Raw genomic sequence first — 17,908 nt, forward strand, 5'->3', positions numbered from 1 at the left:
CTTTTTCTCAATTAGCAGGTGTTCTTAAGGTAACAAGTGTATAGGAATGGACAAGCCCAGTGCATGGGGTTCTGCTGCCCAAGGCAGAACCCCAATGCATGCCCAGCCACCCCCTGGAGGAAGTTTTAGCATGCATGGCATCATGTTGGGCACTTAGTTCCTGGGTGCTGAGGGGCCGGGGGAGCTCCTCTGACCCCTCAGCGCCCAGAAAGAATGCACCTACTTTCACTCCTCAGTGGTCTCCGAGTTCGGAGGGCACCAAGGACTGGCAGCGCCATTCTTTCTGGGTCCTGAGGGACCAGGGGAGCTCCTCTGACCCCTCAGCACCCAGAAAGAACATGGCATGCGTCCACTTCTCTGCACTCTCCGAGTTCGGAGGGCACCGAGGACTGGCAGCGCCATTCTTTCTGGGTTCTGAGGGACCAGGGGAGCTCCTCTGACCCCTCAGCACCCAGAAAGAACATGGCATGCGTCCACTTCTCTGCACTCTCCGAGTTCGGAGGGCACCGAGGACTGGCAGCGCCATTCTTTCTGGGCGCTGAGGAGCTGGGGAAGTTCCTCTAACCCCTCATCGCCCAGAAAGAATATGGCATGGGTCCACTCCTTGGCGGTCTCCGAGTTTAGAGGGCACCGAGGACTGGCAGCACCATTCTTTCTGGGTGCTGAGGGGCTAGGAGAGCTCCTCCAACCCCTCATTGCCCAGAAAGAACACACCACGGGTCCACTACTCAGCGCTCTCTGAGTTCAGATGGTGCCAAGGACTGGCAGCACCGTTTTTTCTGGGTGCTGAGAGGCTGGGGGAGCTCCTTTTACCCTTCAGTGTCCAGTTGGAGGCTTAGGGACGGTGCGAGTGGGGAGGAAGCGCCCACCCCCTGTCCCTGCTGGGAGCTGGTACACTAGGCAATTGACTAGGTTGCTGACTCCCATGCGCTGGCCCTGGGAATGGATTTGCTGCCGTGAGGTGTGTTTAGTGGTGCACAAGTAAAATATGGAGATCACTGAGGTAGGAACTGTATATAAGTGAGACAGAAGATTTATTTATTTACAGGCTGGTTTCAAAGAACAAATCAGCAACACAGGTCTACAGGTAGACAGAGAAACTTGGTTGAGCCTGAGGCACATAAATTTAAACTAGTTATGGCTTCAGAGAGTAGTCTGGGTTTTCCCTAATACTTTCAGGCACAAATAAACTCTGACTAGCCATTAGCTCCACCAGCTTGCCCTTTCCCAAGTTTCAGGCTGAATGGTACTAGGTCTGCTCATACCCAGAGATAGGCCTATCAGTGAGGTACTCTATTCTCTCTCAGAGGTAAAACTAAACCACCCTGCTACACTACCACACTAACGTACCCTTCACTTTGTCTGCCGATTTTCTGAGCCAGACCTGAGCTCTCACTGCTCTTTCCCTGAGGCAGAACTGAACTAAACTAACTCCTCCTGTGCTTCCCTCCAACATTCCATCCCCCTTCTGAAAAGTGATTGAGTGCTGGAGCAGCACTTCCATGAGCTCAAGTAATTGAGGAAACTAGCTATAAATACAAGTTGATGGGGTGTGAACTGGCAGAGACTGGCCAAGAGAGAGATCTTGGCATCATGGTAGATAAATCACTGAAAATGTCAAGACAGTGTGCGATTGCAATAAAAAAGGCCAATGCCATGCTGGGAATTATTAGGAAGGGAATTGAAAACAAATCAGCCAGTATCATAATACCCCTGTATAAATTGATGGTGTGACCTCATTTGGAGTATTGTGTACAATTCTGGTCACCGCACCTCAAAAAAGATGTTATAGCATTGGAAAAAGTCCAGAAAAGGGCAACTAGAATGATTAAAGGGTTGGAACACTTTCCCTATGAAGAAAGGTTAAAACGCTTGGGGCTCTTTAGCTTGGAGAAATGTTGACTGCGGGGTGACATGATAGAGGTTTACAAGATAATGCATGGGATAGAGAAGGTAGAGAAAGAAGTACTTTTCTCCCTTTCTCACAGTACAAGAACTCGTGGGCATTCAATGAAATTGCTGAGCAGACGGGTTAGAACTGATAAAAGGAAGTACTTCTTCACCCAAAGGGTGATTAACATGTGGAATTCACTGGCACAGGAGGTGGTGATGTACAAGCATGGACAGCTTCAAGAGGGGAATGGATAAGCATATGGAGCAGAGGTTCATCAGTGGCTATTAGCCACAGTTTATTGTTGGAACTCTCTGTCTGGGGCAGTGATGCTCTGTATTCTTGTGCTTGGGGGGGGGGGCACAGTGAAAGGGCTTCTAGTCTCACTGGTGGACCTCTTGATGGCACTTGTTTTTTTTGGCCACAGTGTGACACAGAGTGTTGGACTGGATGGGCCATTGGCCTGATCAAACATGGCTTCTCTTATGTTCTGAAGTGAGTGGCTGTTTTCCCATTCAGGGGTAAGACATCTTCCTGTCTGTCACAGGTACAAAGGAATGGGGTTTTTTTGTTTGCAGTTTTTATTTCTTCTTAGTCCTCTGAGTTAAACTGGAAGGGAGACTAAAGCTCAGCCAGTTTGGTGTAGTGGTTAAGTGTGTGGACTCTTATCTGGGAGAACCGGGTTTGATTCCCCACTCCTCCACTTGCAGCTGCTAGCATGGCCTTGGGTCAGCCATAGCTCTGGCAGAGGTTGTCCTTGAAATGGCAGCTGCTGTGAGAGCCCTCTCCAGCCCCACCCACCTCACAGGGTGTCTGTTGTGGGGGAGGAAGGTAAAGGAGATTGTGAGCCACTCTGAGACTCCTTGGAGTGGAGGGCGGAATATAAATCCAATATCATCATCAATATCATCATCTTTGCCTCCAATACAGCCATATTAGGGAGGGAGAGGGTTGGGTTCAGATGGGGGAATTGGATTAACTTGCCCTTCTTCACTGGACCATAGAAAGCATTTCCTCTGGTACAAGAAGCTTTGTTGGCAGAAGCTTTGTTTGCCTAAACCCCTCTTCTTACTGTAGCCGCCTCCCCTCCGTGGCTCTCATCCTGATCCCCAGCATCAGTAGTTCAGAGAGAAGATGCTCAGGAAATGGGGAGGGAAAAAAGACTCACATCCTTGTGCTCTCTGCTCACAGTTCACAGGATATAGCCTTGTTATTGTAAACAGCTTCATGAGTCTATTTGACCAAAAAGCAGGCTAAAATATTTTAAATCAATAAATCTTGGGGAGTGGGGTGGGAGGCTTGTAGAAGAGAATGAGCAATAAAGGAAGGATTCAACAGCCTCCCCTACAAGTGTCTCCCCATCCCTTGTGTTTTCAGTTTGAGGGAACTGGAGGAGTTCAGAACACCAAGTCTAAGGATCCTTCTACACATTACAATATCCTTGCTTGGGAACAACACAAGAACTTTGTATTATGCATACAATTAGAGTTTTGTGCCTCCCACATGAACCCCCTGACTCTTTTGATTTTGCAACCACAGGGAGAAGCTGCCAACTCACTGTTGCAAAACTTACATGTAGCCACCTAGCTAATGTGATTTTTATAACAGAGCCAGCGATGACATTCATTTTCTCTTGGGAGGTTGGCAAGCAGCAAACCTCCCCCTTGCATTTTAAAAGTTTTTTCTTCTCTGGGCTGGGAACAGGCCAGAGGCAATGCCGTGCAGTGATTTTCTAGCTTACCTGTATACATATGTTAATAGATTTAGCTAGAGACAATGGGGTGGGTCAAGCCCTTCCCCCTCCTCCTAGCAGGGTAAAGATCTGGAAGACTAGAATGCTAAATAGTCTCCACTCCAGGTATATTCACCAGGAAGGTGCTGGAGGAAATGCTTCTCTGATCTGACCTGACTGGAAACGGTGGGAAACAGAGATGTTAAATCTTCCTTGACACAGGAAATAGGTCTCTTGCTTTGGGATGCTGCATTGAGGGAAGAATTCTGAGCTAGGATCTGCAAACAGGCAGCCATTTAACCAAGGCCCTTTTCACATTCCTATTCTAAATTGGATGCTATTTGTTGTTGGCTCGTTATCAAGCAAAGCAATACAGGGATGGAGGTTTCACATAACAATTTCCTTTCTATTAATGAGCCATCTCTGAAGCGCTAAGGTCATTTCAAACAGTGCTGCTTCCCCCCACCCCACCCCTTTTCACCATGCATGTGATCTTCCTTGGAGATTTTAAAAAAATGTTCTGCGTTGAGCACTATGGCAATCAACTACAATCACAATTTAGTGAGATAGCAGCACAACTGAGATGCCTGGACTCCATTGAGAAACAGTGCGATCACAGCTGTTGTCACCTGGAAACCAGAGGAGAGAAGTAGCTCACAGAGGAAGCAGGTGCTCAGGGCATCAGTGATTAGTGTGAAAGAGGGTGTCTGTGGCAAACATCCTGATGTTAACCCACCCATGCCCAGATGCAATTGACTGTTAAATATCTTGTTGCCAAAAGTCTACGGGACAGGAGAGGCAGCATGGACTATCATACTCTGGCTTTTCATTGGATTAAAGAAAGACTGCTTGGATTTTAACAGATCCCTTTATGATCTCATCTTCCAGCCCTGCAGAATGTTTTGGGTCCCATATCGGCCCAGAAACATTTTACAGAAACCAGGCATCTTGGATTTTTTAAATCCCCATTTCTCCGACCTCCCCTTCACCATTACACCTTTCAGCCCTGCAAACAGGTACCAGATTTCTGGCTGTATCCAAGTTTCCCTATGGATACCAGCTTCCAGGTGGGACCTGGGGATTTCCTGGATTTACAACTCTCTCTAGACTGCAGAGAGCAGTTCTCTTGGAGAAAAGGGATTCTTTAGAGGCTGGACTCTGTATGGCATTGTACTCCACTTGAGGTCTCTGTCCTCCCCAGGCTCCATCACCAAGTCTCCGTGAGTTCTGGAACCTGGAGCTGGCAACTTCACTCCCCAACCCTTGCCCATGGCTGGGGGGAATCTGGCAACTCTAAAGGAGACAGACACACTCTTTAATTGGCAGCTATGACTTACTTTCTCTTTCTTCATCTCTCCCTCTTTCTCTCATTATGGCCCACAGTCATCATGGCATTTCTCCCCATTGCTTGACGCAACTGCCCTTCCCCCAACACAGTTTGCATGGGGAAAAGCTTCATTTGTATGGGAGCATTTGAGGTGGGGTAATGTTATCTTTTCTTTTTATGTACTTTACTAAAAAATTATCTTGTATTTATGATGGTATTTTCTGGTTCTCTTGCATTCATGCTCTCATTGCAACCCAGATTTGATAACACTCTATGGTGTCTGGAAGGGGTGCCATGTCCTTCCTGGCTGGAGAGGTGGGGGTTGGGTTGGCAGCTCCAGGTTGGAGAATGCATGGCGACTTGGGGATGGCGCCTGGGGAGGACAGGGACCTAAGTGGGGTACAGTGCCCTGAGCACTTGCTTCCTTAATGAGCTACTTCTCTTGCCTTGTTTCCAGGTGACAACAACTGTGATTGCAATGTATCTTAGTGGAGTCCAGGCATCTCAATGGTGACATCTCAATGGTGTCACTATCTTGTTAAGTTGTGATCGTGGTTGAGCATTATAGCGCTCAACATAGACATTTGAAATAATCTCTGGGCCGGGGGGGGGGGGGGGAGTAGCATTGCAGGAAGCACTATGGGCATGTCAGACAGCACACCATGTAATCCAAAATGCCCTCAAAACGAGGTTGGGGAATTGACAGGTGGGCACCTGGATTAAACAGAATCTTTTAATCTATGTATACAGGAATCACATCCAGAAATTATTGCTTAAATTTACCAGGGACACTAATTAAGTAAAAACAATTAAAATTTATTCCAGAAAAATATAGGCATACATACAAGACAATAAACTCATAAAACACACATACAGTCCTACGAAAAATAAATAGATTCAGAGATAACACAAGGATGGACAAACAGGGTGATAATTACCGATCGTAGTCTTCAAGGAAGGCTCCAATGGCGATGAACGAGGACTAGGGGGAGGGGACCCTCAACTGGTCAAGAATCGGGGATGTAGCTAGACAGTGGAACTGGGGTACTGCTAGATGCACACCTGGGAGGAGCTGGGTCACAGGTTATAAGTACTACCTTGAGCCCTTAGGGGATGGGAGGTACAGGGGCGGATGACAGTGGTCAGCTGGCACATGACCTCAGAAAAAGGGGAGGCTCTGCAATGACCATAAGGACTGGACTTATGCAGTAACCAATAGCCAGTTAATTGGTGGCCTCTGATTGGAAGCTCATAGCTATCCAATGAAAGGACTTGGCCTTAGTTATCTGTTTGGACCTCCAGGTAACAATAGGCCAAGGCGGGAGGCTCCAGGATGATCATTAAGGGAAAGAACGGGAAAAATTGTTAAGACGGGGGGGTACTTAAGTCTATCAAACTTATCTAAAAAGGTGACAATAGATGGCCAAATTGCTACCTAGGTAACACCTGGTCTATACAAAGAAACATGGCTCTGGTTGAAGATGTTCGTCCTTCTCTTCAATCTTCCATTGGCACCAGTCTTTGTTTTGAGTTCTGTTGGACAAAGGATTAGGCAGTCTGGCAGGATCCGTGCCTTAGATAAGCTTGATGTCTTTATGCATAGGAGACATCTGTTGAGTACGTGAGCCTCTCGCTTCGCTGTTATGGAGTCTGACCCTGCAGAAAGATAGCTGCTGGTGGTGTTAGCCTTCCAAGATGGTGTAACAACCTACACTCCCCTCAGCTTGAGGCAGAGCGTGTTTTCTTTACAGTGACAGACAAGGCAACACAACTCAAAGATAAGCAAAAATATTACTTTTATTGAGCTGGCAGGAAGTTTTAGAACAGACTGGTGCAAACAAAACAACAACGTTATAAAATATAACTAACTAATATGACTTACATCACACCATAATCACCAGCCGGTAAGCAGGATGGCTTTTTGCAAAAAAAAAAAAAAACAGTAATAAAAAAGTGGTTTTAGGAAACAGTATAAATCCCCCTAAGCTGGCTAATGACAAACCAAAAATGGGCATCCCAGAAGACCCAATCAACCCAAGCTGACTTTCCTAGTGCAGCTGAGAGTAACCATTAATTAGAAGGAGATTAAAACAACTCCTTCCAAGGTCACGCATAACCAAAACACTGCTGGAAGAATAAAAATTGGCAAGCAGCCATTAAATCAAAACCACAATGCTTCTCTGCACCATAATTAGATTTTTAAAATCCACAATACCCTTTAAGAGAGATCTTCATTACAGATGGATTCTCTGGTCAAGGCTGAAAACCGCTTGTCTGGACAGTTCCTGGCGGCACAGCTTCTTCCGCTCCATGGCCGAGATACGGAGCGACTGGAAACCATCGGTTCCCCTGGATAGCACTCCTCCAGAGACACCGAGTGCTGCTGTACCGTTATGGCTGTTAGTACTCATAAGTCCCTTCCAGTTTGGTAGACAAAACCCACATTCTCCTGGCAGATGTGTGTGAGTTTCCAGGCACCCTGGCAATTAGACGGGTGACTATGATGTTCTGGAAATAGGGGTATTTTCCTCACAACCATAGCAATTCAGAAGCACAATGATGGAGTTGAAAACAGAAGAAAGCAGTTTACATCAACAAAGACTCAGAAACGCTTGACCAATGGGACTCAAGTAGGTTTGTATGGACAGGTAAAGAAATGCTGCTAGCAGCTGGTTACTAAAATGGGTCTGTCTGAAATGACAGGAAAAATCCATTGGTAGCCAGTTACTAAAACAGAATAGTTAGGCTGTCTGAAAAGGGCCCATATGTTTGTCTGGAGAGCTAAGAGAAGCTTCAAGGTAAAGGTAACTTTGTAAAGAGCTAGAACTTCTTAAAGAGCCTGTCTAATTTTAACAGCTGGTTGGGCATCTAAAGAGAGAGGGACAGAGGATTTGCATTTTTACCAAGTTCTTTTATATTCCTTGCTCAAATCTGCTGTTGTGCTAAAAGTATGCTTACAAACATTTTCTTTTAATAAATACTTTATAATAGCGGTGCTGAACTCATTTATTATGAGGGCTGGATCTGACAAAATGAGACCTCTCCAGGCCAGGCCATGTCTGTCATAAAATGTAATGCCAGGTAGCAGAGATATAAACTTTATAAAGGACACAGACAAACACAATTAAATATTTTTTAAAAACTTTAAATAAAACACACTTAAAAGATTAGCATTCTTGCAATATTTTATTTAACAGACTCTGATAACTGGAGGAAGCAGGAAAGAGGGAAAAGGAAGCAGATTTGCTCACGGGCCTGATAGGAGCCCTCCGGGGGGCTGATTTGGCCCCTGGGTCGCATGTTTGACACCCCTGTTTTATAACTTTAAATGCTGATAATGGTTTTCTGCACCACATGAACCTCCACCATCTTGAACATGCTATCTGAAGAGAGGGCCAGAGGGAAGGCAATTGGCAAGTGAGTATTCCTCCAAGGGCACCCAAGGCAGTGATTTGTCCCCACAGTGATCAGCAACAGGAGATGCTGAGGCAAGGCCTCTGAATGGGGAATGCCTTTTTCCCTCTTCCCTGCTGGGGCTCCCATCCCTTCTATTGAGCAATTCCTTGAAAAAGGACAAGTGGTGGTGGCAGGCTAGCCTGAGAGTTGTAGAAAAGCCTCTCCAGGGGGTTGAAACCCCTAGGAGGGCAAGATGGAAACGGCCCACGGATCAGAACGCACATTCTGCCATAGAGCCTGTGGCAGTTCCAAGGTGCAGTCTGAGGTTACAAAAACATCAGGGTTTGGGAGGCTATAGCCACTTCTTTGTGTGCTGTGGTTGTAAAAGAAAACAACCATTGTGACTGGGAAGCACAAAATTCCTGTCTGACATGTGCTACAAAGCTCTTGTGTTGTTTCCCAGCAAGTACAAGGACTTTGTAATGTGTAGATGGAGTCTAAACTTGCACCCTAGGAGTTTCAAAAAGAATTCATTTGCGGAGGGGGCAGAGTGTCGCAGCTCAATGGTGGACGCAAAATAAGCTAGCTCTGATCGCCTCCTTCCCCAGACCCCTTGTCAAATACCTTAACGGACTCCGATGTCCTCAGAAACCAAAGGAAAAGCTGCGCGATCAAAACAGAAGCCGGTTCCCAAAAGCAAAACTCTGGTTTTGGTGTTTTTTTCTCCAGAAAGCTCGTCTAAGGTGGGTGGCCCAGCGACGCGTTCTCCTCATACTCTAAATATGGCGTCCAAGCCGACTTCTTCACAAGCTAATGCTTCTGATCCCTCTACTCATGAGGAGGACGGGCCAATTAACAGAAAATACCTTGATCTTTTGCGATTAGACATTTGCAAGTATTCTAATGAGGCGATCTTGGAGCACATTAAGCCCTTAAAGGATAAAATTAGTGAGCTGTCTGAAGATCTCACTACAACAGCTAGTATAGCCGAATGCTCGGCAGAACTGGGCTTATCTCTTAAGGGAGAAATAACCGCCATAAAAGAATATGAAAACAAAATTCAAAACAGACTGATAGTCCTAGAAAATAAATGGCTGGCTTTAAATTTAAAATTTCGAGGCTTTGATGAAGGGGCTGAGGAGAAAACTGATCTACTGCTTTTTATTGCGGACTGGCTGCAAATGAAATTGTCGTTACCTGGCAACATGGCGGCTAACATTACCAGAGTACAACGACTGGGGCCCATGACAGCGATGCGTCGCAAATTTTCTAGGGACATTCTAGTTCAATTTTCAAATTCTAGAATAAAGAACTTAATTCAACAGAAGGCACGGGAGAGAGATGGCTTAACGTACAATGGAAAGCGGATCTTAACACTACTGGACCTTTCACCGGAGGCGTTAGAAAAGAGAAAAAAATGAGGATCATCACTAGCAAGCTGCATGCAAGTAATTTGAGATTCAGATGGAGTCCGACCTCCGACATCTTGGTATTAAAAAATGGCATCCTATATAAAGTCCAAGATGCGCAAACGGGAAAAGCCTTAATGGACGCTCTCTCACTCAAGTTTTTGCCGGGAGAGGAAGAAGAACTGCGGAAGAACTTTTCTGCGCCTGAAGAAAGAATGCCTGCTGAGGAAATGGATAGATAAGAACTTAGTCTCTCAAGAGAAAGTTGCAAATAAACTTTGTTTTTGTTTTTTTCTTTGAGGTTAACTCACCAAAGAGCACTAATGACTTTGACTTTTTAGTTACTGCTCTTCTTCGTTTAATTGTTGTTAAGTGGCTTGTTAGTCACTTTATAATATGAGTACACGAGCAATTCTAATTGCATTGAAATTGGTTTTATGACTTGTCTTTTATATATATATATATATATATATATATATATATAAAAGCTTATTTATAATAGTTAGAGTATCAAATTTAATGATATCTAAACGTGTTATGGTGTGACTCACCTTTTTATCGTCAGACAGCTGTTAGAAACTACTTATTAAGAATACTTCAAGATGTTGGTTCATTTCAAGATTACTTGTTTACTCACTGTATTAACATAATAATTCCTATGAAAAGAAGGTGGTAAACTATCTAATGGGTTAATAATACAGATAAGATAGTTTTAAGCAGTTTTAGGCTTCTGTGCAAAATACTTGAGTTCACTGCGGGTTCTACATTGATTTTAGTCTTTAGTATGACATTAATATTAGTTATGTTAATTTTATGAAATTTGGGTAAATTGACAAGTAAGAATTCTTCTCCTTGAGTTTCCAAGGTCCTATAATAGCATTTTTGGTCTATAATTTTGGTCTATAATTTTTGGTCTAGAATTATATTTCTTAAATTTACCCTCAGTCAGAAAGCATGAGAAGAACCTGGTCTATGGTATCAAAATTAATATATCAAAATCAATATTTATTTACATTTTCCTTTTTTATCTCTTTGTTATTTCTTGGGTACTTCTTGTCCCCTTGAAATAATTTCATACAACATATAGCATAAGGTTAGTATCATGCTTAAAATCTCAACAATCTACAGGAAGATATTAGCAAGATATGTACAACTATTGTATACATTATTAAGTTTTGTTATTGATCTTGTCTTATAAAATAACTATTATTGATGAAATTTTACTAAATTAATTATTGAGTAGTAAATTATATATTAGCTAGTTATATATTTAAAAAAAGCTTTAATCCTTGAGGTTGTTTGCAATTTATATCTTTATTATTTGGGTTGGTATAGTAAATCTATTTCAGGACCTCAATTTTTGATGACATTTTAACAAATCAATTATTAATTAATCCATTTTACAATACTGAGGTATTTTAAACTTTAAGATGCTCTAATTCTTGAGGAAATAACAATTTTACATTTTTTGATATCTGGGTTTTATACTAGTTAAATCTCAGGAAATTGATTTATATATATATAAAAAAGAGAAAGAGAGAGAGAGAATAAAGGGGTGAGGTAATAGTACTTTAATCTGTAATGGTGGAAAACCATGAAATGAGTCTCGTTATACAATTAGTTATAGAAAACAAATATTTATCTTATAGTTTCTTGGGTACTCATGATAGTACAGCATTCATAATTTGTATAGAAATATGAATTTTTATTTGTTTCTAATGTATATACTTTCTCTTCTTTATCTCCAAATGGCCTTTGTAACACAAGAATGGAAACACGGATCGCCATCATTATTGTTGTTATGGATAAAAGTTTTGTTATGCATTGATCACGCACACATTTAAATGTTTGATGGAGTTTGTTACTCAACAAAAATATTGGGGAAGGAGGGGGTCTTAGGAATTTGGATTTTTTTTTTAGTGGTTATTTTCGCCCTTTGGAGAGGAGTTTAGGAATTTCAAGAAAGGGAAACCTAAAGGTGTTTTTTCCCTAATCTCCTTGTTTTAAGGAGTGTTTGAAATGTTACCCGGATTAGGGTATTAAAATAGTTTGTCTAGTTAAAGTTCACCTTTCTTTAAGCGTTATTTGGGAAAGGCGAAGCTTGTTCTGTTTTACTTTTTTCCCGGTGTTGTTGTTTTTTGTTTTTTTAATTTTTATTCATTAATTTGTAAATTTTTTATTTTAATTTAACTTAATTTTTTATGTTAACTTAATTTGTGTGAGTCTTTGAGTGTTATTGTAGGCTACTTCAATACATCACAGCCAAATCTTGGGTCTCTAATACGTCTTAACCTTTTTTCATCCTTATTATGTCTAAAAAAATTAAAATTCTTACTTGGAACTGCAGGGGTTTTAAAAACCCAATTAAAAGGGTGTGTATTTCCAATTTTTTGACTAAAGAGCGACCACAAGTAGTTTGTCTTCAAGAAAGTCATCTTAAAAAGCAGTCTTCTTCTTTGCTACGTTCTAAATAGTTTAACCAGGTCTTCCAAGCCACAGGCTCTTCTAAGGCGAGGGGAGTGGCAATCTTAATTTCTAAAACTACATCTTTTATTTTTCAGGGCATGAAAGCTGATCCCAAAGGTAGATTTGTGTTTGTTAAAGGTATTCTAAATGGCAACCCACTAACAATAGCGTGTATTTATTCCCCAAACAGTGGTCAACTGAAATTACTGGAGGAAACCTTCTCTGATCTGATGGGTTTCAAGCAAGGGGAGCTCATCATTGGAGGCGACCTGAACTACATTGTAGACCCAGCTCTGGATAAGTCAGTTTGTAAAGGGACTAAGCTCCCTCCTTCTAAGAAGACAGGTTTACATGATCTTTTATATTCCTTTAACTTGATAGACATCTGGAGGATGCTTAACCAGGGAGCAAGAGATTATACTTATTTTTCTCATGTGCACAGTTCTTACTCTAGAATTGATTATATTTTAATTTTCCCTAATCTTTTAAAATGTGTACACAGTGCTGATATAGGTTCTAGAACTATTTCTGACCACTCCTGGGTGACTGGGGAGTTGATGTTCTTAGAGTCTGACAACAAAGGCCCAGCCTGGTCTTTAAATAAACTGCTTTTGTCAAAGGAAAGTGTTTGTGAAGAAATTAAAAAATCAATTCAGGAATACTTTTTACACAATGGGGATTGTGGGGTTTCGCAGCATCTGATCTGGGATGCATTCAAAGCTGTTCTTAGAGGAAACCTAATTTCAATTGCTGCAGCATGCCATAAAAATAGATGTAAAGCAATTATGGAGCAACAATTTAAAATTGCTGAATTGGAAAAGAAGCACATGAAATATGGGGGGGAAAACTTTTAAAACAGCTTTCACTTGAGAGAAACAAACTTGAACTGATTGAAACCTCCGATATACAAAAAAAAATGTTATATCTAAAACAAAAGTTTGTTACTAAAACTACGAAATCTCTAAGATTCTTAAAATACAGGTTACAACAAAGGAGTGCTAATACAATAATTCACTCTATACGCTCATCTCAAGGTAGTGTTTAAGTCACACCTCAGGAAATCACCAAGGTGTTTGAGGATTACTACTCCTCCTTGTATTCATCCTCCATTGATTGTAACTTGGACTTTAAAGCTTATTTTAAAAGTGCTAAATTTGACAGGAAACTAACCAAAGAAGATACTGACTTTATGGATAGACCGATCTCGGAATTGGAAATCCTAGAGGCATTATCGTCTATCAAAAATAACAAGGCAACGGAGAAGGATGGATTCCCTGTGGAGTTTTACAAAAAATTCAAGTCTGATGTGATGCAACCTCTTTTGAACACGTGTAATCTGGCAATGGAAACTGGTGTCCTTCCGGATTCGTGGAAGGATTCCAAGATGATAGTAATACATAAAGAAGGCAAGGATAAACAAAATCTCAAATCATACAGACCGATTTCAATCTTGACTCATGATTTCAAAATTTTCTCAACCATTCTGGCCTGCAGATTGAATAAAATTATCTGCTCCTATGTTCACACTGATCAGGCAGGATTCATTCCTGGTCGATCCATCACTGATAACATCAGGAGAACCCTTAATTTGATGCATTTTGCCAAAACTTCTAAAGTACCTTCTTTAATTCTTTCTCTGGATGCAGAGAAAGCATTCGATATGTTAGAAATCAAATACCTAAAAGCTCTTTTAAATCACATGGGATTTGGCCCAAACTTCTTAAATTCCATTTCGGCTATCTACAAAGACCCTAAAACACAATTAACCAATAATAATTATAGATCAGACGAAATAAAGCTATCAAGGGGTACACGTCAAGGCTGTCCGCTTTCTCCAATTTTATTTGCTATTTTGTTAGAACCTTTGGCACACTTAATACGCTCGGATCTTGAAATTGAAGGCATTATGGTAAATGGTAATTCTCATAAAATCAGCCTCTTTGCTGATGATACTGTTTTTTATTTGAGTAATCCACAGCAATCACTAGCCAAACTAATGAAAATTTTAGCATCATTTAGAGAATTCTCAGGCTTCACAATAAATATGTCTAAATTGGAATTTTTTCCGGTACATGTTCCTCCAGATGTCTACCAACAATTAGTTCATTCTTTTCCTTTTAAATGGGTTACTAAATCATGGCGTCATTTAGGTATTTACATTCCTTTGGACCTATCTAAGCTATTTGAAGCAAATTTTAAGAAACTTTTTATAAAAATGAAAACTAATCTAACTATATGGTCAAAACTTCAGCTTAACCTGTTAGAAAAAATAGACTTGTTAAAAACTTTCGTTTTACCCAAATTTCTTTTTTTATTTCAAAATCTCCCTATACCCATTTCAAGTAAGGACATGAAATCTTGGCAAAAAAGTATGTCTTTATTCATATGGAACAATAAAAAGCCACAGACTTCGTATCATATACTTTCAAAGCCACTGGCTAGGGGTGGGTTGGCCGCACCAATCCTAAACAGTTATTATGTGGCAGCCCAGCTTCGCAACATCTTACTTTATGCCAGGAAGGAGTGCCAGGTACCCTGGATTCAAATTGAATCAGCAAGTATCTACCCTTACTGTCTGAAAGAATTCTTGTGGAACACTAGGGCAGAAAGGAGGAAAGTATTGTTTAATAATCCATTTCTGCGATGCACTTTAGAGATCTGGGATAAATACAGAACTTTCGTGGTCCAACCCTCTACTCCAGTAATGGTGTTTTTAGGTCAGCACTGGTTTCCTCCAGGAATTTCTAAGGGGAGCTTCAGAATTTGGAGACAGCAAAACATCCTAAGAATCACTGACGTCAGTTCCAAAGGACAGTTGCTTACCCGTAATCAATTGGAGTCCAAATATAAAGTTAATATCCCCTGGTATGAATACCATTAACTTTATGATGTATTGAATAAGGTAATTCCTGTTATGGTGACTGAAGGTCAACTAAATGCTTTTGAAAAGTTGATTCTCAAAGAAAACACAAATATGAGAGGTGTGATTTCAAAGTTATATAATTTATTAAATCAAAAAAATTGGTCACAAGCTACAGCACAACAAAATGCTTGGAGCAAAGACTGTTCTATTAATTTGTCTGAAGATCAGTGGTCCAAGATTTGGACGTCTCCAATCTGTAGATCTAGATGCACGAACTTTAAATTACAGCAATTTAAACTATCCTCTCATTGGTACTTAACTCCTCTTACTTTAAGCCATGCGAGAAAGGGTTATAATTCCCTTTGCTGGAAGGGATGTGGTGAAACTGGATCCTTCTTTCATTGTTGGTGGTCTTGCCAAAAAGTTCATGCCTTTTGGAATACCTTGTTAAATAAAATTGAAATCATTGTTAACGAAACCATTCCTCATACCCCAGAATCTGTTTTACTTAATTATTGGCCAAATAATAATTATTCCAGTCAAAAGAAGGAACTTATTTCTTTGCTGATTTTGGCAGGAAAAACGCTATTGGCAAAATTTTGGAAAGTTGCAAAAATCCCTTCATTAACCCTGTGGTTCCAAAAGGTATGGGAATATCGTAATTCAAGATAAAATCGCCTCTCAATTTATCCTTAATGATAATCCCAAAATAGGAGAGAACTTTGTCGAATAATGGTTTATTTTTCTTGAGTACGTAAACGCTAATGAGTCAAAAAGGAACAAAATGCCAAAGAAATATTTAAATTTTATTTTGTATTGATTTATGGTGGTTATTACTATTGTAAGGCTTCAGGATTTGGCTGTAAGAATTGAAATAGAAATCCCTCTCCTCCCCCCCCCCTTTTCTTTTTAGTGTATGTGTGTGTACGTAAACTGGATCTATCTTATGTTATGGTATATACACTATTGTAATGTCTGTATTTTTTTGATTAGTGATGTTTCAAAAATAAAAAATTTTGAGTTAAAAAAAAATTCATTTGCAATGTTCAACTGATCAAAAATCCTCATTGTAGTGCCAAAGCTACTAATGTACTAGTTTTTCTCTGCCTTCACTTCTAAACTTCTTAAACAAATTTTGTTGGGCAGCTCCGCTACAGAACACAAAACTGGTTTAGAGAAACTGGTCAATAAGCCAGCTTCACATCCTGTCTTTAGATCCTGATTTAAGACTCTAACTAAGCACAGCTAATGTGGTTGGCTCATTTTATATGTAATTGAGCACAGCCTTTAAAGTTGCCTAATTCTGTCATGATCACTATGACTGAAAATCTTCCAGTGAATATCTCCCCCCCCCCCCGCTTTCTCCCATCAGATGATTTAAAACTGAATTTCTACACTATTGCACAAGATGTGAGAAGAACCATTCTTGGTCCCTTAACCCATGGGTACAGCATCATTCAGACTATACAGAAGCACTTGTACCAAAGTATGCCAGAAAACTCTCACCAAATGGCCACAGGAAGGCTTTTTATTTCCCTCACCCGTGCAGCGGATGGCCAAAACGTTATTGTTTCAGAGTACAGTTCCAAGGAAGAGCTTATTCAGGTGATGTAATCTTCCTTTTGGTATTTGTTCAGAGGAAAAAAATTGTCAGTAATGATTCATTAAGTTCAAGGGTGAGCATATGAGTGAGTGAGGCAGATGGTCTTTGAAATAAGTGTGTTGATAATAATTGTATTTGTTTAGAGCTTTGGAGCATTCAAAGCATTTCACATTTATCTCAATGATCCTACAATAACCTAGTCTTGCAGATTGTAGAGCAAGAACAGCAGCACAGATTCAGATCAGGGCTACATAGGGGATGGCTGAGATTAAACCTTTTACTCCCCCAAGGCTTTGCTAGCCAAACTCCCTTTCACCAGGCACTATCCATCTTTTGTCTGTTTTTTAAACAGGCTAGAACAACACGATAGCCCTGTTTTTTATTTGTATAACTGTCTGTCTGTGAAATGGTTAAACCCCTTGTCCCATTCCTGCATGGCCCCCAAACACTTGTAATTCATCCTTAAAAGATTCTGGGAAGACCCCATCCCAAATCTCCCAGAGTTTCCTCTGTTTTGAACCTGAGAAAACATGCATGAAGTCAGGCTATAAGGTTACTGTGTAGTTCATGGCTGAGATCAGATCTGAACTGGAAGATTCCTGGTTTATAATTATTAGAGTTAGATGGTACACTACACCAGTGAATTACATTGCTCCATTGTTCTTGGGCAGAATTACCCTCCCCACCTCTAGGAATAGTTTGAGTTCTTTGTCTCATGAGTGCAGTAATGTTTTTCCTTTTCTATAGGCGCTGATCTGCAGCTGCTTTGTTCCTATCTATTTTGGATTTATCCCGCCTACCTTCCGAGGTGTGGTGAGTGAACTTAACTACAATGATGATGATGATGGTGATGACAATGATGTCATCTATATGCATGACATAATTAAAATACCAACAATATGATTATAAAATACTCACCTCAGTATTAGCTTTGAGAGTTAATTTGTTGGCTCAGCTAATGTATGTAAAGTTTTCCATCTGGACTATGTCAAAGTGTACATAGTATTCCATCTGCTCTTATTGTTCTCAGATACAAAAATACAAAATATTGTGCAAAAACAAACACTCTTGACTGGTGTATACAAAATTCTATTGTCATGAAATGAACAGCCTACAACAGTGGGCATGCATTCATACAGTATAAATAGACAACAAACAAGTCTCAAAACAGTATTCCAAGGAGGACCCCACACAGTCTCTGAGTACTAAGACTCAATAATA

The 17,908-nt window shown here is 40.8% G+C and overlaps 1 protein-coding gene across 1 annotated transcript in view; it reads left to right on the forward strand.

The window, feature by feature from the left end:
- LOC132567325 (omega-hydroxyceramide transacylase-like) overlaps positions 1–17,908 on the forward strand; it is a 41,193-nt gene that overhangs the window by 15,416 nt on the left and 7,869 nt on the right. The window contains exons 2-3 of the mRNA XM_060233007.1: positions 16,457–16,689; positions 17,435–17,500. Coding sequence (XP_060088990.1) covers positions 16,457–16,689; positions 17,435–17,500 — 299 coding nt within the window. The remainder of the gene's footprint in view (positions 1–16,456; positions 16,690–17,434; positions 17,501–17,908) is intronic.

Source organism: Heteronotia binoei, chromosome 2 (assembly GCF_032191835.1).
Source record: "Heteronotia binoei isolate CCM8104 ecotype False Entrance Well chromosome 2, APGP_CSIRO_Hbin_v1, whole genome shotgun sequence".
In the NCBI taxonomy this organism is placed as follows: domain Eukaryota; kingdom Metazoa; phylum Chordata; class Lepidosauria; order Squamata; family Gekkonidae; genus Heteronotia; species Heteronotia binoei.